The sequence below is a fragment of the Rhinolophus hipposideros genome (genome assembly GCF_964194185.1).
Source record: "Rhinolophus hipposideros genome assembly, chromosome: 1".
Classification (NCBI taxonomy): domain Eukaryota; kingdom Metazoa; phylum Chordata; class Mammalia; order Chiroptera; family Rhinolophidae; genus Rhinolophus; species Rhinolophus hipposideros.
This window is the reverse complement of record NC_138047.1, coordinates 22,894,706-22,917,978: the sequence shown is the minus strand read 5'-3', so window position 1 is coordinate 22,917,978 and position 23,273 is coordinate 22,894,706. Positions and strand designations below refer to the sequence as shown.

Below are 23,273 nucleotides of genomic sequence, written 5' to 3'. Positions count from 1 at the left end.
TGTTGACGGTTGGACATGGCTTTTGGAAGAACCCTGGTGTTTATCCAAAGAATTCGGGGTGTTAACTGTATTTCATTAGTAAGGAAATAATCAAAGGGGCAGAAGCATCAGTGGGGCCAGGAGGCAGAGTAACAGAGTAGTAGTTAGAAGCATGATTTACAATGTCAGAAAGACTTGAGTCAGAATCTGCCACTTACTAGATTGGTGGCCTTGGGGGACTTGGTGGACCTCTCTAGACTTCACTTTCCTTACTGATCAAGATGGCAAAATAAAAGTTCCCATATTTTAGGACTATTATGCATATTAAGTAAAATCTAACACATGTAAAGTATTGGCAATAACAATAATTTCTGTTACGTATTATTATCGTAGACAATGTATGGCATGGAGCCTTATTGACTTACACAGGTGGCCCTCCACTTGTGCTTTTAAGTTTTACAGCAACCAGCAAATGGAGGGAAATACAGTGAGTTACTACAGTGAGGGAAAGATTTTTACCATCATACGATAGAAATAACCCAGTTGCCAATGAGTGTAACCGATCCTGGTGCTAAGAGCAGAAAGAATTTTCTCCCTGAGGCCTTAATGGGGCAGACTGGGAGTGAGGTAGGGAACGACCTCTTCAAATAATATCCTCCCGCAGTGAACATGGCAAAGAGGTTCTCAAAATAGGCTAATTATGGAAGAACCACCTTGAGTTTTTCAACTATTTAGGATAAGTCCATATAATACTAGGCCAAAAAAGAGATGCACTATTTCTGTCCCAGAACAGCTAAGGAAAACATTTATTGATGAAGTGCTACTTAAGCTTGCACAAGTTCTTCATCAATAAATCATGTGCAAATGTGATACTTTTGGCCAGACAGTAAATTGCTTGGAATTATTATAGTTCCCACAGGTAAATATTCTTAGCATAGCCAATAAAAGAAAAAGTATATCTACAAATGATTTCAAGGTTTTGACGCAGATAAATATTTTATATGGAGACACAAAAGGATATTAAAAGTCTGTGAAATGCAAAGTTGAATGTCTCTAGGTAATCTCAAAATAAATACACCTGACATTTTAATTTATAAAATTATGCCTCAAATGTAGACTTAAACTAGCAGAGAAATGTTAATGTTGACATGACTTTCTACTTAGAATTTTCCAAGTACAGCAATGTCTGTGATTGTTGAAAAAAAATTTGATGAGCTCATTAATACCCAAACAGGTCAATGAACTATAGCTTATTACTTATCCAGAGCTATGAGCTCAGATCTTGGCATGTAAGGAAAGGCAGTTTGTGGTTAATTATTTGGCTTTGACATACGTTCGTTACATCTTGCAAGTTTTATATAGGTATATATTCTTTTAATCTGGACTTTTAGGACACAGTTCAAATTTTAAACCAGTGAATACTTTGCATTTTTACTCACCAACCTTTCCTTCTTTTTTCCCACATAGCTGATGACTCTGTACCCTAATTCTGAATGAAGCAGTGAACCTCTTTTGGCTACTTTAGTGAGAAGCACTTACATTCTGCCTTCTATCATATGGTTCAGCGTGTCTGTCTCGTCAACTACTCCTTGAATGGAGACACCATATGAAACGTATTTCTGTGCATTGCGGGGTGTCTCGCTAGTGAGCCCAGGCTTGGCTCTTCCCGCTCTGTCCAGGAGGTGTGACGGGGAGAGGACAAGGTTCTTGAGAGGCCAGACTGTGCCATTCTTCACTCTCAGGTCCTCGAAAGCAATGTTTCCTCCCTCTGTGCCAGAGTCATTCCTTCTGCTGTTGCTGTCTTTCCTGGTTTTCTCTTACTCCCCACTCTCCTCCTTTTCCTGCTCCTTTTCTCCTTTGTAGATATACTGTTTTGTTACTGTGTTTGCTAGCTTTATATGGATATTATTTTCTCCCCTGTCCAGGACTGCTTCAAAAATCTTTCAGTTAAAATGTTTGCTTTCGATCAATTCCAGTGGCTGGGGGAGGTGGTTTGTGAAGGTGTGTGCCCCACACTGATTCTGTGAATCTCTAAAAATACAGAAGTTTCAGTCATTTCTAAATCAGATATGTGGAGAATTCCTTTGTGAAATAGAAGGAGAGTTGCAGGATTTTTTTTGGAGGGGGGGTTGGAAATGTGGGCTTATTAGTAACAAGTCTTATAACAAGTATTATAATATATTATTAGTAACAAGTATTATAATATTATAAATTAATACAAATAGGTCCTTGTCACGCGGGGGACCCTGCTCGCTGCGCCATTTGTCGTGCAGGGTCTCCGCTCCCGCTCCCCACATAAGAACGCAGGACACGGTAAGGCCAAACAGGAACACCCACGGAGCCATAGATAGGGGAGTCAAACCAATATATTCTCGCTGGCGGCTGGGCTGGAGACACAGGAAGCAGGATCTACATAATCTGCCTAACAGCAGTCCGCGCTTGCCAGCCACCATCTTCTTGCTAGCCCCCATTCCTTTCTGCTAGCGTAGCCACAGCCGTTATATTAGTGGCCAATGGCCTACGGGTTACAGCTGACGGCCAACTAGCCACAGCTGCTGGCATCTGATCACAGTTGATGGCCATTTACTACCCGAGCCAGCACCTTTCTATTGTGAGGCCGAGAGCCTGGAAACTGTTTTTTGGGGTTTTGTCCACACACTCCACCCCTACAGGGTCTCGCCTCACAATCTACGCAACAAGCGTCTTCTGTGAGGGGCCCTGTGCAAGGAGCCTGGAGGTGAATGCACTATCCTGAACACAGCCAGGCTCTCTGGGCACAGCCAGTGTTTCTCAGGGCACCACCAGTACTTCTGGGCACAGCCAGACTTCCTGGGCTTCTTAAGGTACCAACAGTCTCCCCGGGCACAGCCAGAGTTTCTCAGGGCACTGCCACTCTCTCTGGACACAGCCAGCCTTCCTGGACACAGCCAGGGCTTCTCAGGGCACTGCCACTCTCTCTGGACACAGCCAGACTTCCTGGACACAGCCAGGGCTCTCAGGGCACTGCCACTCTCTCTGGACACAGCCAGACTTCCTGGACACAGCCAGGGCCTCAGGGCACTGCCACTCTCTCTGGACACAGCCAGACTTCCTGGACACAGCCAGGGCTCTCAGGGCACTGCCACTCTCTCTCTGGGCCTCTCGGGGTACTGTGCTGGAACAACAGCGGCTCACATCAAGGTGCTTACATATTATCAATGGCGGCCAGTCAAGACACAAAAGCAAACATCAAACCAGTCCCACTACATGGTGGTATGTTCCCAAACAGTCAAGCGTTCAATAAATTAGGGATAGAAGGCAATTCCCCATAGTCCATAGTCATTCGCCAGGGCTGTCCTGGGGGTGAGGGATGACCTTGACCTCACCCTCATGTCCCACGGAGGACTCAGCATGCATTTCCTCCTGGGACAAGTCCCCCATCCGGGCTGCCTCAGCAAGCAGTTCCCAGCCCACAGGGCAGCAACAACCTTCGCTTTCTCCGCTTTCTCCGCTTTCTCCGGCCTCTGCTGGTTGGGGAACCATCCACATCTTTCCACCCCTCCACGGGAATCGAGCTCTCCGGCAGCTGCTCCTCCTGGTCTTCCTCAGACGGAGCTTTCATACGCACAAACTGCTCCACTGCCCTTCGGAAAGCTTTGGCCAGCACCGTATCCTGCCGACTACGCCATGTGTCGGGCGGAGGACCCTGCTCGCTGCGCCATTTGTCGTGCAGGGTCTCCGCTCCCGCTCCCCACATAAGAACGCAGGACACGGTAAGGCCAAACAGGAACACCCACGGAGCCATAGATAGGGGAGTCAAACCAATATATTCTCGCTGGCGGCTGGGCTGGAGACACAGGAAGCAGGATCTACATAATCTGCCTAACAGCAGTCCGCGCTTGCCAGCCACCATCTTCTTGCTAGCCCCCATTCCTTTCTGCTAGCGTAGCCACAGCCGTTATATTAGTGGCCAATGGCCTACGGGTTACAGCTGACGGCCAACTAGCCACAGCTGCTGGCATCTGATCACAGTTGATGGCCATTTACTACCCGAGCCAGCACCTTTCTATTGTGAGGCCGAGAGCCTGGAAACTGTTTTTTGGGGTTTTGTCCACACAGTCCTCTTTAATAATGTGAGATAAAATGTTAGCAAGCCATAATTATAGTAGCTCTGCATTTCATGCACATTAATATAAGTATCCTTAAAGTGAAGAATGAATTTCTGGAGCAAAGGTTGAAAACTTATTGCGATCCGTTTCTATGTGGATTAAGGGGGGATTGGGTATGGAATTTAATGTTGTAGGATCGGTAAATCCAAGAGAAAATTGAGACTAGAATGATGCCAAGAAAATGATTGGTCAGCTTTTAGGTAGTTTGGAGGTATCTCAGAGCCTGCGTCTAGAATTATGTTTTATCTCCCCCATAGGCATTTCCCAGGGCTGTCACTTGAGGAAAAACTGTCAGTACTGACCTGGCATTAGCTCCAGGCTCAGCTGGGGTAATCTTAGCAAGCAAGTTGAAGACGTCTGCCCCTACTCTGAAGTGCTTCACTGGGCTGGTCGTATTCCTGGGTACTTGCTGCAGTAATGGAGGAATCCTTGGTTAATCCCCAAAGCCATTTCCCCAGGTGCACTGTCTTCCTGCCAGATTACTGTTTCTGCACCTGGGATTTTGATCTGAGTCCACCTGGGGGAGCAGGAGGATGAAAGCCTTAGTTGAGGAAGCTGAGTCCAGCAGCAGGTGCTGTGCAAAATGAATGTGAGTGGGAGGAGATGAAGGCCAGAGAAAGGGGTTGTGTTGACAGTGGAGGTGTGTTGAGGGATTAAAATAGAATTGTGTCTTTGGAAGAAGCAAAGAAATGACCAAGAAAGAAAGAAAACCAGTTTATGAGAAGGGTTTGGTTTAGGACACATTATTTGAAGAGAGTGAAATAGCCAAACACAGATGCCCATGCAATTGTTGGAAATAAAGGACTGAAACAAATTATTCGTTAGAAATGAAGCTACTGCTTTGGGAGCCAAGGGAATGAGTGAGACTGAGGAGAGAGAGTGGAGCCTGTGGGACAGTTTTTGTTTTTGTTTTATTCATGATTGAATGTGACCTCTTAATCGCTAATCAGAAAGTTGCTGCCTCTCACTTGAATTGGTACAACTCAGGCAATATATTTGGGTCAAAATTCTAATCTTAAACTAGCAGTCTTTCCTTAAATACTAGTTTGCTATCCTATAAGAAGATTGCATCATTGGAGTTTTAAAAAAATCTTAAATAAAGTAACATTTTATTTGGCAATTTTATGCAACTAGCTTGTAGACACAAAATATTAATTAAAGGAAGATAAATAATTGGAAAGTTTTGAGGCAGAAAAGAAAAAACATGTCTATTTTTAAAGTAATTTTCCTTCCAGTTGAAAGCTCCTACACACCAAAACTGTGAGGAGCTAGATATGAAGACTGGGGAGACGGCGGGCTATTTCATATAAGATCACAAATGTAGTGCCGGCCTTGTTGGGGAAATCCTTGTTCTAGTGTTCAAAGGGGATGGAGATTTATCCGAACACATGTCAATCTGTGGAAATCATCTGCTGCAGGCTGCTGAGTGGCAGCTTATGGTGACTGCTGGAAATCACCAAACACTTATCCTCTCTGTGGGGACAGAGCCAGGAGTGCAGTTTCCAGGCTCTTGGCCTCACATGGAAAGGTGTTGGCTCAGGTAGTAAATGGCAATCAACTGTGATTGGATGGCCATCAGCTGTGGCTAGTTGGCCATCGGCTGTTACCAGTGAGCCATTAGCCACTGATGTAACCGCTGTGGCTAAGCTAGCAAGATGGTGGTGTAGTGGCATGGCATGGCATGGAAGATTGCAGCTAAGTGTGAGGACAGAGCCCTGAGTGCAGTTTCCAGGCTCTCAGCCTCATGTGGAAAGGTGCTGGCTCAGGTAGCAAATGAGGGGGCTTGCAAGAAGATGATGGCTGAGCTAGCAAGAGCAGATTGCAGTTAGCAAGTGCGGTTGGTTTGCAGAGAGAAGTGGACGGCAGGTTGCGGATAGTGTGGCTTCTTGCTTCCTGTGTCTCCAACCCAGCTGCCAGTGAGACTATAGTGGTATGACGCCCCTACCTATGTCTCCGTGGGTGTTCCTTTTTGGCCTCACCATATCCTGCGTTCTTATGGGGGGTGCAGGATCAGAGACCCCGCCTGTCATCCCCGCCTGACACTCTCCCACACCCAGATGTGTTGGTGAGAGGTAGTGCTTCATTTGTTCATTGTATATGATCAAATTCATAAAACACTGGTGTTGATCTCACCTTTCACGTGAGCCAGGGGTCTTGCTAGTTGTTCTTCTGTTCTATCATGTATCTACAAATTCATAATTCTCAGGCCATGAGAACTGAAGGTGCTGGGTATTTCCCCGAGCTTATCAGGAACCAGGACTCTCCTTCAGAGTGACATCTAAAACGCAATCACATCAAAAATCCCAGGAGTTTCCCCCAAGAAACGCTCAGGGCTCCTCCCTGGCATGGGTTGGATGTCCCATCTGGAGGAGGGATTCTCAGCAGTGACATTTTCACACTTGAAAACCTTGGTTAAAGACTGCTTTTGTGGCACTCAATTCCTTAGTGATCTTTCACGAGCTGTTTAAACACATCCCCCACTCCCACCCTCCCCTTAATTGGTTAAAGAGTTCTAAGTGGTAATTGGGAGTTACACGCACCCCTTGTTTCATTGAGCTTCGCTTTGTTGCACTCCACAGATGTTGCGTGTTTTACAAATTGCCGGCAAGACCATCCACCAGCACTCGCTTTATTGCGCGACTCGCTTTATTGTGGTGGTCTGGAAGCGAACCTGAAATATCGCCAAGGCATGCCTGTATATGATTTTTCATCACAGGAATTTGATGTACTTTACAATCAATTTCAGTTAATTGGATTCCTTTCCCATTACTCGGGTTTTGGGTGAGGAGTGGCAGGTAGTGTGATCCTTGTTTCATTGGTGGAAAAGCTGAGAAATACTTCACTCCTGGCCACACAGAAGGCGGCTTTGGGCCAGGACAGCATCCAAGGTTCTATCTTTACTGCCAGTTGCCTGGTTATTCTGTCCTGCTGTCAAGAAATTTAGGACGGGATTGGAGGTTGGGGGGGTGGGTAGGGAAGGGGACTGCAGGCCTTGCTTTCGTATGTTCCAATTTTCTCTCTCCTTTGCTTTTCTTCATTTGTATAAGAGGCTGTGGGGACAGAGCTCCAGAGAACAGTTTCCAGGCTCTCAGCCTCACTTGGAAAGGTGCTGGCCCAGGTATTAAATGGCCATCAACTGTGACTGCATGGTCATCAGCTGTGGCTAGTTGGCTGTCAGCTATAACCAGTGAGCCATTGGCCACTAATATAACTGCCATGACTACGTTATCAGAGAGAATGGGGGCTAGCAAGAAGATGGTGGCTGGGCTGGCAAGCGCGTATTGCAGTTAGCATGGCGGAGTGCAGGTTGCAGATTGCAGAGAAGTGGACAGCACGTTGCAGACAGTGTGGCTCCTGCTTCCTGTGTCTCCAACCCAGCTGCCAGCAAGACTATAGTGGTATGACTCCCCTACCTATAGCTCCGTGGGTGTTCCTTTTTGGCCTCACCATGTCCTGCGTTCTTATGTGGGGAGCGGGACCAGAGACCCCACAGGCCGCCCCACACGACAGAGGCTAATTAAACAGGAATCATTTCTTAACAAAAGAATTCACTGGTCATTTTTGGAAGGCAGTATGCGAATATGCTCTTTTGCTAGGTTTTACTTAAAGAGATGGAGAAGAAAGTGATAGTCCATTGTTATTCTTGTTGAAAAGAATCTTTCAAAAATGGAAAACAATGTTTATGCATGCAAATAAACTCCAGTAATTAGAAAGAAAAATTAGTATCACTTTCCTGAGAAACATTCTTTAAATTAAAACATATGTTGTTACATTGATGTGTGTTAACTTTAAAAAAAGTTTCGGTGACAGAAAGTGTAGGAGGACTTTTATTCTTTTTAAAAAACTACCTGTTAGATATAAGAATTTTAAATTCCATCATCTAACAAAATTTCTACTCAATAGAGTTTGCATTTATGTTTTCTTAAATAATGTAGGGTAAGAAGTGAGCACATTTTAAGAACTTGGATTACTTGAGATTTGTGTTACTTTACGTTAACATTACCGTCAACAAAAGAATTCATCCCCTTTTATTTTTATTACAAAAGAGATGGTGGCAGTGATGGAGAGGATTCTCATCTCTACAGGAAAATCCATACGCCACAAATAGAATAATAAATTTTCCAGTTTTTGAGCTTTCAACTCTCCTTGCCTCTTGGCTATGGTAAATAAATAACAGTGGAAAAAAGCAAAGGTAATTGTATGTTAATACAATAATAGTGAATCAAAACAGTTTATGCCACCACTAGCTAGCGTTATAGGATCACATCAACTATTGAAAAATGACAATATTAAACATCTCAAGGAAAGTCTCTTAAGCTTTACCTCATTCATTCATTCATGAATACACACTGTGAACTAGCCCAGCTAGAGCATAATTATGTTATACACATGGCCCATCTAGCTATTCATAAGATTTTTGATTTGAAACAATTTTGATATCTGAGGCAGTTTTATGTAATGATCTAAAAATACAGTAGATATTTCCAGGGTATTTGTGAGTGATGTATCTGCAGCCACACCATTTTTTGTTCTTCAAAATATACTTCCCCTCCAAATTTATTTGAGAGGCTAAAATAGTGGAGAAAAGTACCATTGTCTGTTTCCCAGTTAATATAATGCATTAGGCTGCTTTACTTTTTGTTCTAAAACCACGTATTCATGTCCTGTTACAGAAGTTTGCATGGTGAAGAATTTCTAAAGGAGTAAGAGGTACCAGATTTGGTATAAGTGATCTTTCAGTTTTACATATGCCTATACATTTATTGAGATCATTATTAAAAATTACATGTTTATAAGGCAAGTATTAAACTTCATGTCCCTTTTTTGTCCACTAGCCTCTGAGATTCCTGCTGGCAAAGGCTGCAACTCTCTTCCCAGCCTTTGCTCTCTGGGTGGGTGTGGCTGTCTGTTGTGGTCTCCTAATATTTCTTTGACATGCAGGGCATAACAGAAGCGTATGTTCCTTTTCTGGTTCTTTGCTTACTCTCTTCTGCATTTAACATTTTAAAATATTATAAAATGCATTAACATATGCTCATTGTAAATATTCAAGCACTCAAAAGAATAAAAGTGAAAGCACTCTTCCAGATGTTTCTGTTTATATACATACACATATATAATTTTTATACACATAATGAAATCATACTATTTGTTCTACATTTCTCTTTTTATATTTAACGTTAATTCTTGGTGATATTTCATGTCTGTTTAATCCTTTTAATTGCTGCATAGTATTCTGTTATACATATATATATATATATATGCTGGTATACTCATACACTCAATATATTGAGTATACTTGTACACTCAGTAATTTAAGGTCCCTTTTTGATAACTTGTTAGGTTATCTCCCAGGTCAATTTTTGCTATTAACAACAGTGCTGCAGCAAATATTTTCAATATTCTTTGGATATGTACACTATTTCTATAGGATAGATTCTTTGAAATGGAATTGCTTGGGTCAAAGAGTATACACATTTAAAATTTTGATAGATCTAATTGGGAGTTGTTCAATGGGTATGCCATTTCAGTCATGCAAGATAAGGAAGTTCTAGAAATCTGCTGTACAACATTGAGCCTATAGTCAACAATGCTGTATTGAGCGCTTAAATAAGAGGGCAGATTTCATGTTAAGCGATATTGCCACAAAAAAGGGAGAAATAAGGCAACTTTTGGAGGTGATCAATATGTCTGTTACCTTGAATGCAGTGATGCATATGTCCAAGCTCACGAAATTGTATCCATTAATCATGTGCAGTTTTTTGTGTATCAGTTATACTTCAATAAAGCTGTTTTAATAAAAAAAAATCTATTCATAGTAAAGTTTGAGAACACTGCATTTTAAAGGGAAATAATTAAAAGTAATAAACTAACCAAGCTGGTTTATATAAAAAAATATTTTTGATACTCCCTACAGAAGGCAATCATCAGTTTACATTTAATCAGTAATACACCAAATATTGAATACAGCGTGAAATCAACCAGTCTCTTAGAAACAAAACAAAACAAACAAAAACACTAATGCCCAGGTACTATTTGTGGAAGTTTTAATTGAATTGGTCTGGAAAGGGTCTGGGCATTAATAGTCTTTAAACTCTCCCCAGGGTATTAAAATTGTTCATCTAGTAATTAGAGTCACTGTTACAAATTCTCACTAATCTGCAGTATTTTTTTTATTTTTTATTTTGGACAATTGTGATAGGGGAAAAATGTATCTTGTGTGAATTTGCTTATTCCTGATTACTATTGAAATTGAAAAATTTGATCAAATGTGCCATAGCCGTTGTGTTGTATGCCTTCCTTATTTTTCTGTGTGGTACTTTGTCTTTTGGTTCTCAGTGCAATTTAATCTTTTGTTATATTATTTGCAAATATTTTCTCAGTTTGTCATATCTTTTTTCTACTCTTTGTTATGAAAGCTTTAAAATTGTACCTTAAATGTATTAACTGTTTTCTTTATGGGTTGTGGGTTTTTCTAGAGCCATTCTACAAGAACAGAAATATTTTCTATTTCCTTTTGGTAGTTTTATAGCTTTTAAAAAATTTTTCAAGTCCTTAATCCATCTGTGTTTCACTTTATGTATAATGTCAGGTAGTATCTAACTTAAGTTTTTTTCCCCCTCTAGATGGATAGTCAGTTGTATCAACACAGATTATTGGCTCATCCACCCTTTCCTCCAATGGTCTGCGATACTGCCTTTAACAAATACTGTACTCTGACATGTGAGAGTTTGTTTCTGGGCCTTTCTCTGTTTTATTGATTTATTTGGATCACCCCATGCAAGTTCCATGCTGTTTTAATTACTGTAGCTTTCGTATATTTTTATACTTGATTAGGCAGAGAGTTTTCTTAAAAAAAATTTAAACTACTTTTTTCATACTTTCTATTCCAGATCATCTTTAGAATGAGTTGAGAATCAAGTTAAAAAAAAAAAACAAAAACACCTCAAAAAATACCATGGGGATTTTGGTTGGTTTGCATGAATTTATAAATTACTTTTGGATAAATTGCCATTTTAATAACTGAGTTATCCTATTCATGAATGTGGTATGGCCATTCATTAATCCTTTGTGTACTTTAGTAAAACTTAACAGCTTTTTTCCACATATTTCCAACACATTTCTTGTAAGATTTACTCAGAGATATTTTTGTTGTTATTATTTTGCTAATATTGGTATGGGAACATTTTCAAATTACACATTTTGTTATTCTTAATGTATGGAGAGTTACTCATTTTTGAATGTTGCCTTGTGTCCATCCATTTTACTGAGGAATCATAATTACTTAGTTCATTCTTTTAATATTTTTAGGAAGATAGTTACATTTGATACAAATTTTTCCTCATTGTATTATAATGACTAAGACAGTCCAGTAAATTGTCAATAACTGTAAATGTTCCATGGCTAGTTAAAAAGAATGTGTAGGGAATCCTTGCATTGTTCCTTATCCATTACCAATAAAAATTCTTAGCAATTTTGTAATACAACAGCCTGAGTCAAATTTCTTTTTTCTTCTGGAACAGTATTTTCTCATTTTCCTTTCTGGAGTTCTCTGAGTCTCATCTCTTGAGTCTTAGGTTTATGAGCGCTGACTCATCAGTGTAAAATTGTTTTCGCAAATAAACAGAAGGCGCAACGATATATTTTACTACCTTGACTTCGGTAGTCATATGCCACTCACTTTGAGCCTTGACTTTTTACCGTTTGTGAATCTGGGGGGTGAAGAGTGCCTGTAAGCTACGCCTCCGTGTTGGTGCCTTCATCGTCATTAATAAACTCTCCTTGGCAGAGGCTCACTTTCCTTGCTCTCCGAGTGGCAAGTGTGGGGGGAAAAATGCTAAGAACATAGAAAGCCAGCTGGCTGGCGGTGTGATAGTTGTTTCACCTCACAGGTCTCATCCGCTGACTCTTGATTGCAGACAGTGGGGAACAGGAGGAGAGTGGCCTCCATTCCCAGTTCTGCCTCTGCCTGCCCTCTTGTCTGACTGTTGTCATGTGGGGCTCTGACAGGAAACTCTGGTTGGTGACCCTCTGAGTGTGTTGTCTGTCAGTTTCATCTACTGGCTTTATAGTATCCTTTTCTGAATCAAGTTGGTCGAATCCTTTATGACACATGATAAATCGCATTGGCCTCCTCATCCAAGTTATCCCTTTCTTTATCCCCTTTTCTGCATATTAACTGCAGTAACCTGAGTGGTTTCCACACGTCCACACTTGCCCCCTCCAGCCACGGGCCTCTTCAGTCAAAATGAGCTTTTAAAAATGTTCTCAGCTCATGTTTGTCCCCCACCACCACTCCCCACAAAAAACAACGCTTGACTATTTCCTATCCATCTTCAATAAAGATTAAAACTCTCAGCCCAGGCTATGGGCCCAGCAGGTTGTGTTGCCCACCTGCTGCTCTCAGAGCACTCTGCCGCCCACTCTCTGCCTCTCAGCCACATTGGACTTCTCTAGGTCTTCAACATGCCCCGCTCCACGTCACTGTAGGTCTTCTGCACATACTGTTTCTCCGACTGCCATGCCTTTCATCACTTTCGTCATCCTCCACCTGGGAAAGCTCCTGCTCTTGTCCAGACCTCAGTCCAGACATTTGTTCCTCCTGGAAACCTTCCTTGGTGCCCCCGGCCTGGTTCAAGTCCCCTGCTATAGACTTTCCTAGCCCTATGCCCTCTCCCTTACAGCACTCCCATTCTTCAAGTTTTCATGAATGGGCTTTACACAATCAAATTCTTTCTTCCCCACTAAACTGTGAGCTCCATGAAGGCAAAGACCATGTCTGTTTTGGTTTACTTGGACGTCTCAAGGGCCTAGCATTGGACTTGGTGAATAGTAAGTGTGCAGATTTGTTGAATGAAAGACCAAAAATGATTTCAGGCAGCTTGCTTCCTGATTTGATCTCGAATACGTTTCTCATCTAAGCTTAGTAAATGTTTCTTCCTTATCAGCAGTAAGGTGGGTATTACTCTCTATACCAAGTAGGGTAATACATTTTTATTTCAAAGATTTTATACAAAACAATAAAAAACGTTATTTAGAAAAATGTCCTCCATTCATCTTGTCTTTCAAAAAGAAATTTTGAGAAAACTGAGAGGAAACAACATTCACTCAACCTTTGCACGTTCAAAAACTTTTCATTGTTACGACAATGAGAAGTCTGTGAGGAAGCAGGCACAGGAAGACAACTAGCAAAAGAATTGCATTAATTTAAGGAGTAGTAAAGCTTATTTCTTTAAAACCCTTCAGAAGCTTGTAAAATAATATTTTACTATGTTTTCTCCAGCTCTTAAAACCTCACAAATGGAAATGCACAATAAAATGTGAAAATAAAGATTGGCAATTAGTTATATTCTCAGGGGAGATTTAATTAAAAAAGGAGCATATTTGCACTGCTTCTCCATGGTCAGATGTTTATGGCATCTGGTAAAGGAGAATAAACATTTGAAAACTCTGACATAGCTGGTATTTAAAGGATAGCAATTGGCTAACATTTGTGGCTCTGTATGTTGACTATTTTGGCTCTCATCCTCTGGTATTCATTCTGAAAGATTTATAATCCTTCAGGGAGTGTGGTCAGTGACAAGGGTAGAACTAAATCCTGAAATGTGGAAAAACTAACTTTCCCTAATATAAAACTGTTCTAAAAAAAAAGTTCCCTCAAGCCTATGAATATGTTTCCAGATTTTCAGAAAAAGCTCTTTACAGAAATTTTTTTCTATCGGGATCTGACTTCTTAATGATAAATGTAAATTTTCCATCCTTTGGCTTCAAAATTGGCTTAGAGATAATTCAGAAAAATATAAAAATCTTAGCTTGTGGGCATCTGCTGCAATTACATGACTTTTAAAAAAACTGATGTCATTGGTTAAATAATGAAATAAAGTTCGAAGGATGGAAATAGTCTAGAAGAGAAAAATTGAGAGACCTTAAAATGAAATAGGAAATGATTGTGCTGAGTGTATAAGTGTAAAATTAGTATAATGCTAGAACAGCACTCAGGAAGGTCCTCAATCATGTACAACTGAGAATGTTGGGACAGTACATACTTCTCCAGGGGTTTGGGACTGTGAGAGGACTCTCTGAGCTTGACCAAGGCATAACACATTATCTGACATCTCGCTTTCTCGTTGTGCTTCAGTCTAAAGCCACTGCTTAAAGAACTCTCTGTCCGAAGCCATTGGTGTGCATTTTCAAACTTTTAATGTAGGAACCCAGCTCCGTTCCTTCAGGTACCCCAGGGGAACTTTCTGGCTTATTTAAACCATTTCAATTTAGAAAAGGAGCCTTATTTAATGAATTATAGTTCTTACTTGCTTTGCTTTGCTTTTTTCTATATTATTTTCTTTAATTAATTATGAGTAGCATTTAAATTCTTCTTTATAGTTTACAAAATACTGCCTTTTGTTTTTCTAAAAGAGGCACCAGAAGTGCTAGAGGGTGGGGGTCCTGTGCCCCAAAACAAGAAAATTTATGAAACTGACAGTAATGGATAGAGAATTTACTGTTTTATGTTTCGAAACCAACTGTAGGAAAATTGGTGGTGTTAAAATTTCCCTCAATATTGGGAACTTATTATTTTAAAGGTAAATAATAAAATTAAGGCTATTCTAAACTTAATTTTGAATGTAGGAGACAGCCTATATTACCCAGAAGGAAAATTAGTATAAAATTGGAAATTGTCCGTGGTGTCACCACAGGATAGTGGTTCATAACATATTTAGAGATCTGGAGGGAATTTTCCAGAAAGGAGTAAAAGGAAAGGCTGAAGTCTAAACCTGTCCATCTCACCCTTGATGCTTGCCCTCTAGTAATCCCATTTCAGTTTCTTATTTTAAAAGTAACACATTGTGTTGAATTCACAAGAGGATATACATATGTGCATATGTGTGATATGGAGGGGGATGGGTAGCTTGTGTATAATTTCCATTTTTTTGTGCTAAGTCCATATATTATATATATGTTCCATATATAATGGATATGGCATATAAAGTAACGATTAGCAAAATAAAACGTACATAATTTGTAGGTGTCTTCCCTCAAAAACTAGAGAAAGATTTATTTGATGCCATTGATACCATGTTTTGAGGTAGAAATCTAAGACTGTCTTTTATGACCACATTTTACAAAAATAGTTTATTCATAGCTACTTTAGAAATATTGTTTTTGCCTTATGAACTATTTTAGTGCTTGTACTAGAATTCTTATTTACCAGGCAATCTTAATAGCAGTAGAATATGTACTATGCTATATTCTTCAGAAGATTTTCAAGGCATTAATGGTCAGTGGACATTACTTAAGAATTCCTGCAACAAATTCTGATTTTAATTTCATGGCAGATCAGTTTTACTGATCAAATTATATATATACCTATATGTATATACCTATACATATAGGTATATATATATTCAAATTATATATATATATTTTTAATCTCTCAGCTTTTTTTTATTTTAAAGGAGCTATTCTTCACTTCTCTTTATAGTGGTAATGAGCTAAACAGACATTGATTTGCATGACTCTCTAGGTTGGGCCATAATTTTGTTCACAACAGTGAAGCTTTATCTTTCTCTCCAGCCACCCATCACATCATCTCCAGTTCTTAATGGAATTGCCTTCTCTTTCACAACCCCCACAACCCTTACTCCCCTTTCTCAGTCCCAGTGTGGATTGTTGTACTGTCTCCCACATGGTTCTCCTTTGTCCAGGTTCTCCCTGTTCCAAACATACAGACATAAAAAGAACATACATTCATTTGTAAGAACACATATACATATGTAAATTCGTAAGAACATACTATGTACATCTGTAAGAACATACATGTGTATTTACATATTTACAGATTACGAACATACATACATCTGTAAGAATAATTTTCAGACATGGTTTGCACTGCACAGTATTACTGTTCGAGAACTACAGGGACTGCCTGTTACCTTTACATAAAACTTACATTCAGTAGCTCTCTCAATGCTCGCCCCTTGACTCTATTTAATACACTCATACTGCCTAATGCTGCTGCCGTTTAAAGCAAACAGACCGCCTTTAAATGTTAACTCTTAATTGGAATAATGTATTATAGCACTCTGTACAGCTTTTTCATGCTTCAGCTCTCCATGATTCATTTAACACATTGTAAGAGAACTTAAGAAAAATGTTATGTGCCTGCCTTGTATATGGGGAGACACATTTCCCACTTCATGGATTCATAACTGCTCCGTATATTTCTACAGGAGGGTGATTTTATTTAACCTGTCCATGGCATTGCTTCTTTGTAGGTAGGAAATCAGACAGCTACAGTGCTTGGACTGTGTGCAATGAGGGATTTCAACTTAGCTCAAGAGACCTGCCAATTGGCAATCAGGGATGTTGGAGGCCTTGAAGTTTTAATCAATTTACTTGATACAGATGAAGTCAAGTGTCAGGTGAGTGGCCTCGTCACAATGGATGGGGAACTTGTTTGTACCTGCTTGTGGTTCTCTTCTATGTGCTAGGTGTCTGCTACTCCTGCTACCTGTTTCTCGTCTTTATCTCTATTATTACTGATAACCTGCTACCTTTACTGTTAGCTGCCCTTCTCATCTCTCTGGGTCTCTTTTTCTCTGCTGGTTCTTTTTCATTAGCATGCCTTCTTAAATGATGAGTGTTTATAAAATTGAAGTGAAATACGAAGGCTATGTGTTAACACCTGGGAATAGAAATTTGTTTCTCTAAAGAAACTTAATTGTGGAAGGATTTTTGGTAGACTTGGAATTTTAAAAAATAGAGCATTGTTTCTGTTGTAAGCACTCATTCATCTATAATCTTTTTTTTTCATTTAGATTGGTTCATTAAAAATCCTGAAAGAAATCAGTCATCATCCTCAAATCAGACGTAATATTGTTGACCTTGGGGGCTTACCAGTTATGGTTAATATACTTGATTCTCCACATAAGATTCTGAAATGTTTGGCAGCTGAGACAATTGCAAATGTTGCCAAGTTTAAAAGAGCCCGACGGGCAGTGAGACACCACGGGGGTATCACCAAACTGGTGAGTGTCACTGATGCCATCATCAGCTGCCACCGAGATGTCAGCTCCCTGCTGTCCTTCCTAGCTACTCCTGGACATTAAATAATCTTCTTTTGGTATACCATGTTCTTGAAAATGGTTTTTTGTATATTTTTTAGCAAGCGGCCAAAAAAACATGTTCAACCTCATTTTGCAAAGAAATATAAATTTAAAAAAACAGATGTGATTTTTCACTTGTCTCATTGGTAGGGGTACATCTGTGTGTGGTGCAGTGTTGGTGAAGGGTGGTGAGAGCCTCTGCAATAGAAAGCAGTCTGGAAGCTCTTGCCCTCTAATGTGGTGCCTCACCATGAGGACTGTCCCCAAGGAGGCAGAGCTGCAGATACTTATTCATCTCACTGTTACTTATAAGAGTGACAATTGAAAATAGTGTGTTTTACAATATGAAATAGTAAAATAATTTTCAGTATATCCATAAGAAACATCTATTTTCAACTATCAGTATCGTATTTTGGAATTTTATTTAGATATACATTAACAAGAAATAAATGTATGTTTACTATTATATAAAACCATACAGGATTACCAAAAAAATGGTACTTATGATCCCAATTTTGAAAGACCTACCTAACAAGCATAGAAAAGACACTTGAAATAAATACAGAAAATGGTTTACAGGGGTTTTCTCTGAAGTGATTACCAAATTTTCTTCCTACTTTCCCACATTTGTCAGTTTGTTGTAGAATTGTCACTTTTATAATCAGAAAAATGATCATCTTAATATGATCCCTGAAAGAAAGGTTATTCTGCTCAACACCTTTGCATGGCAGGAAAGACCTTAATAAAGTGCAATATGGAAATGCATTTCCATTCTCCTTAGTAAAGATCAACAGATCTTGTGTCTCTTCCACAGCTTCTATCATACTGGATGTCATCACATCTGTACTTTAAATTCCCTAAGATGAGAGACATGTCTTATTAATCTTAGTGTCATCCACAGCACTTCATCCCATACCTTATACATATAAAGGGTTAATAATTATATATTGAATTAATGTAGATTTAATGTGAATACATGCACATTGAAATGTGTTCAGAAATTTACTAACAGAGACTGTGTCTTCATTTGTAATCTGTAGAACACTATAAATTATGATTATTTGCTGCAAAAATAAGGTGGACTTTCAGCTGGATAGATGGATGAATAGATGGCTAGCCATATGATAAAACAAATATGGCAGAATGTTAATTATAGACTATGTGGTAGGTGTATGGATATTGCTGTACAGTTGCTACATAGTTCTTTCAGCCTTTGCATATGTTTGAAATTCTTCATAAAATCTTGGGAGAGGTAATTATTGCTATGATTATCATTATTCTGCTTAAATAATGAAATCATATGGTAGGCTGATGTGGCTGGCCACCGAAACTACTCCCATTAAATTATAAGTATGAATAATGTAATATAAAAGTAAAATATGCTTTTATGGGAGTTTTTGTTTGTTTAAAGGCCCAGAATTTGGACAGTTGTACTAATATGGTCAAGATAATGACACATCTTTTAATTTAATTTTAAATAATAGCTAAATCAGGTACAGGAAAGACCAATAATGGATGAACTAATAAACTCGTAATTGCTGGGTTGAGAATACATCTGGGAAGGACTGATATTGGGGATCCACTTTTGGTTTGCTAGGTATGGGGGGATAGAGTCCCCAAGTAAAACTGGAAATGAGGGAGATCACAAGTGCAGAGATGGAGCAGTAGGCTTGTTATGGCAACAGAGCAAGGGAATGGAGGTCAGAATCAGAGGCGGCAGGAGGTCACTGAGCACAGTAGGGCTTGAGCACCTAGATCGAAGTCAGTTTCTGGAGAGGCACACCTGATGGAAGACTGGGCAGAAGATACAAAGTCTTGAGTAAGCAGGGGGAATGCATTAGCAATGCATGTATTGCAGGGTCCAGTGCTGTTAGTCCAGTGGCCCGTTTTTATGTTCCTCTGTATGTACCATGTTTCCCTGAAAATAAGACCAGGTCTTATATTAAGGTTTGCTCCAAAAGACACATTGGGGCTTATGTTCAGGGGATGTCTCCTGGAAAAATCATGCTAGGGCTTATTTTCTAGTTAGGTCTTATTTTCGAGGAAACACGGTAGAGTGTACTTGACCCTTCCACTGAAAACCATTTCAAACATTTCTTGAAAGGTATGTCGAGTACAGACTAGGTGGTGGAATTATGAATATGGATAAATGTATATCCTTAACCACAGTCATGTCACAGTATCCTAATGATGGGGAAAGAGGGGCTATAAACAAAAATATAAGTGGAATGGTATTAGGTATTTCATGGAAGTCAGTACTGGGAATAGTGGAGGAACAAAGGAGGGAGTGATAAATTGATTGTACTTGGAGGAGGGTCAAGAAAAACTGGAAAGAAGAGATGTTGCCTTTGCCGAGTCTTGAAAGGTGAGTAGAGATTTGTCAGGCAGACACCCCAGGGAAAAGCATTTCGGGAAGATGAAATCGTATTGGTAAAGGCCCAGAGCTGGAAACAACATTGAGTGTTTGGAAACCACAAGTGGTTTAGTGTGGCCAAACCTAGGATGAGGTGGGCACGTAGTGAGAAGAGAAAATGGAGGGCCATGGTGATCACACAGGTCCTTAGCCAATGAGCTATGGAGTTTGGCCTTTATGTAGATGAAGAGGGAATAACTGTTATAGATGATACTTTCAGATTGTCTGCCCATTGTCTTATAATTTCTTCCCCACATTGTATCCTATCTCCGGTAGGGACCCAAAGCCGTGTAAATACTTTTTGCCCCCATCCTTCCTTGGGCCATAGCTAGTTAGACCATAGGTGTCTACCTGACTCAAGCCAGTTCCACTGTATCTCTCCCAGGAATTTGGAATTAGGAATCAGAGACTCTATTTAGTCTGGGCTACTCCCTTCTAAACTCAGGATTGGTGGTCTTGATTATGTTGGCAGTATCCATGAAATTTGGCCTTCAGAGAGAGAAGAATGAAGTAGACACGTGTAGGATAAAGACAGCTCTGGTGGGGGTGGGGGTGGGGAGGCTGGCTTCACTTCCTTCATGGGGCACCCTTACATACTGCTATATCCGTATAAACTGCCTTTCCCGAAGGTCTTCTGTGACTTTGGTTATTGCAAAGAAGAGACAGGATCTGACAGCTGTGCCATCTGGCTTGGTGAGTTTTGGTAGAGCAGGTAGAAGGTATGTGTCTTGGTTTTAAGAGGTGTAGGCTATTCAGTTCTCATTAGGAAGTTCTAATGACTTTAGGGAGCCTACTTTCCTGAGATACCAGGCCTGAGGATGTGGTTTACAAATCTTACTAATGTAAATGTTAGAGCCATATTAAGAAAACACTGACTGGGTGGGATTAAATTTCTTGTGGGAAGGAAGCGTAAAAGCTCCCAAAACTGAAGGAAGGTGTTTTAAAGGGTTTTGTTCTTTGCTTTCACTGATTGTTGTGTAGTATGAAAGTTAATTTTTAAAAATATTCTCATTTTTGATGAAGGTGAGCTTGGTAGCAACCCTGTGGACTTTGCAGGATGCATTTTTTATTTTAAAGATTCCTATGTATACTATTTGTCTATTCTATCTATTCTGGTAGGTTGCTCTACTTGACTGTGCACAGAATTCTACAGAACCTGCTCAAGCAAGTTTGTACGATGAAAGAAATGTGGAAGTGGCTCGCTGTGGGGCGCTTGCGCTGTGGAGCTGCAGTAAGAGTTATGCGAATAAAGAAGCCATTCGTAAGGCCAGGGCCATTCCTTTGTTGGCTCAGTTACTGAAGAAATCTCATGAAGACATGCTGATTCCCGTGGTTGGGACATTGCGAGAATGTGCATCTGAGGTACCCAAGCCAGCCCTGTTTCTTCTCTTGCGCTCATTGACTTGCCTTCCTCAGTTGAAAAACAATTCGTAAGGTCATCATGATGCCAAGGATTTTTTTTTTCCCTAAGAAACCAGCATTGCATTAGAAAGACAAGCTCAAACTACTAATAGAACATTAATTAAATTGGTACCTGTGTGATTTATTTTTTAAAATGTTGACTAAATTCTCTTACTGTTATACCCATATGTTGACCTTGGACTTTAGTGTATTTACTGAGAAAGTTTATTCAGCATAATTATTAGTAAATGTAAATAGATACTTATATGCATGCATTATATACACATAAATATTTAAATTCATATTCCTAGGAAAACTACCGAGCTGCAATCAAAGCGGAAAGGATAATTGAAAATCTAGTAAAGAATCTAAATAGTGAGAATGAGCAACTGCAGGAGCACTGTGCCATGGCCATCTACCAGGTACCGTGGACCCTCTGACAGTTCTTCATGTAGTTTAAAGCACTCTTTTGAAATACGAGGTCTCATTCTCTGGGGATGGGATATACATTTTTAACAAGAGCCCCGAGGGGTGTTCATGCACACGTAGGTCAGGGAAACACTGTCCTGTAGTAGTGACGGATGCCTATATATTTCAGAGAGAAACCTGCTCCAACGTGTCTGATTATTTATTCTATAAGACACACATCTTTGTCTGCTAAAATGATTTACTTAGTAAAATAGCTAAATGTGTGTATGGTGCCTCTATGTTGCTTTTCATATATCCCATTCAAGCACAATGGTCTTGGGAAATGTATCTCCTACCAAGACAAGATGGATGAATGAGTGCATGTGTGTGTGTATTCCTGTTTTATCTGTTTGTTAGTTAATTTATTTTAATCTTTACTAACTTTTTTGTGGATTATAAATTTCATAATACAGCATGTCCTCAAATAACATCGTTTCATTCAACATTATTTCATTACAATGTGAATAGATGCTGTAGGAACTTAACTCTTGTTTATATCATTAGCCTATGGTAAAATTGGTTTTGTTATGTCTTTTCTCTTAAAGTCGCAGAACCTGTTAGGTGAGGGCTTATTGTATACCAGAAAACAGATTAGAATGGTAAAGGGGAAGAAAATACCACCCTGACAAATTAATATATGACAGGTTACTGGCCATGCCAGCTTCTACCTAACCAGAATAGATTTCTTGGAGGAATATATTTTAAAATGTGCAAAGTGAGTGTTCATCAAAAACATAGAGAAGAGGTCTATGTCAGTAGAGGATTGTGTTAGTTTGCTAGAGCTGCCATAACAAAAGACCATACACTGGGTGACTTAAACAACAGATATTTACTTACTTTTAGTTCTGGAGGCTAGAAGTCCAAGATCAAGATGTTGAAAGAGTTGGTTCTTTCTGAGGACTCTGTCCTTGGCTTGTAAATGGCAATCTTCATGTTTACATGTCATTCTCTCTCTGTCTTCACATGACCCTTCCTCTGTATCCTGGTATCTTCTTCTTATAAGGACACCAGTCATAATGGATTACAGCCCCCTGCAATGACCTTTTTTAAACCTTAATTACCTCTCTAAAGATCCTGTCTTCAAGTACGGTCACATTCTGATGTAGAGGGCTTAGGATTTCAATTTACGAGTTTTGAGGGCACACAATTCAACTCATAACAAGGACATAGAGCCTTGATTTGTACATATGACTCATATGAGTAGCCATTAAGGGTTGGTTAATAATGGTGATTAATTTTTAAAAGTTGCAACTGAACCAGAACAGAAAGTTACAAAAAGAAGATAAATATGGCAGGCGCCTCATGGTGCGTTAGGATGAGGATTTCTTCTAGTGGTTCTCATGCATGACGCATGACATGCAGCTGTATTCTGTGACCTCAGAGGCCAACTGCATGCTTAGATAATAGCAAATCTATACTAAATTAATCATCTTTTGGCTCTATAGTCTGAAAAGGATGATCAATTGGGAACATCTATGAAGTGCATCTTTATTTCAAAGGATGACACAAACATATGGATAAACATGTTTGAATAAAATGTCAGTTGCTATTGATATAACTTACTGCACTGGGCATCAAAACTGCACTGGGGAAATTCCTCATCTCTTAGACTTTGTGAGTCATTGAAGATCTGACTGAATCCCTATCGCTGATCTATCTCCTCTGACATGTTTTCCGAAGACATCACTGCAGAAATCCTCCATCTGTGCTTGTGGCAGTCTAGGTTTCTTACCAACCTCTGCCTCTGTCTTGGTGGAA

The 23,273-nt window shown here is 39.8% G+C and overlaps 1 protein-coding gene across 2 annotated transcripts in view; it reads left to right on the top strand.

Annotated features, from left to right (window-relative positions):
* The window catches only part of ODAD2 (outer dynein arm docking complex subunit 2), a 174,809-nt gene that overhangs the window by 51,557 nt on the left and 99,979 nt on the right, over positions 1 to 23,273 (top strand). For both annotated transcript variants that reach the window (XM_081046562.1, XM_081046561.1), the window contains 4 exons: positions 16,403 to 16,549; positions 16,946 to 17,155; positions 20,766 to 21,008; positions 21,359 to 21,469. In XM_081046562.1, coding sequence (XP_080902688.1) covers positions 16,403 to 16,549; positions 16,946 to 17,155; positions 20,766 to 21,008; positions 21,359 to 21,469 — 711 coding nt within the window. The remainder of the gene's footprint in view (positions 1 to 16,402; positions 16,550 to 16,945; positions 17,156 to 20,765; positions 21,009 to 21,358; positions 21,470 to 23,273) is intronic.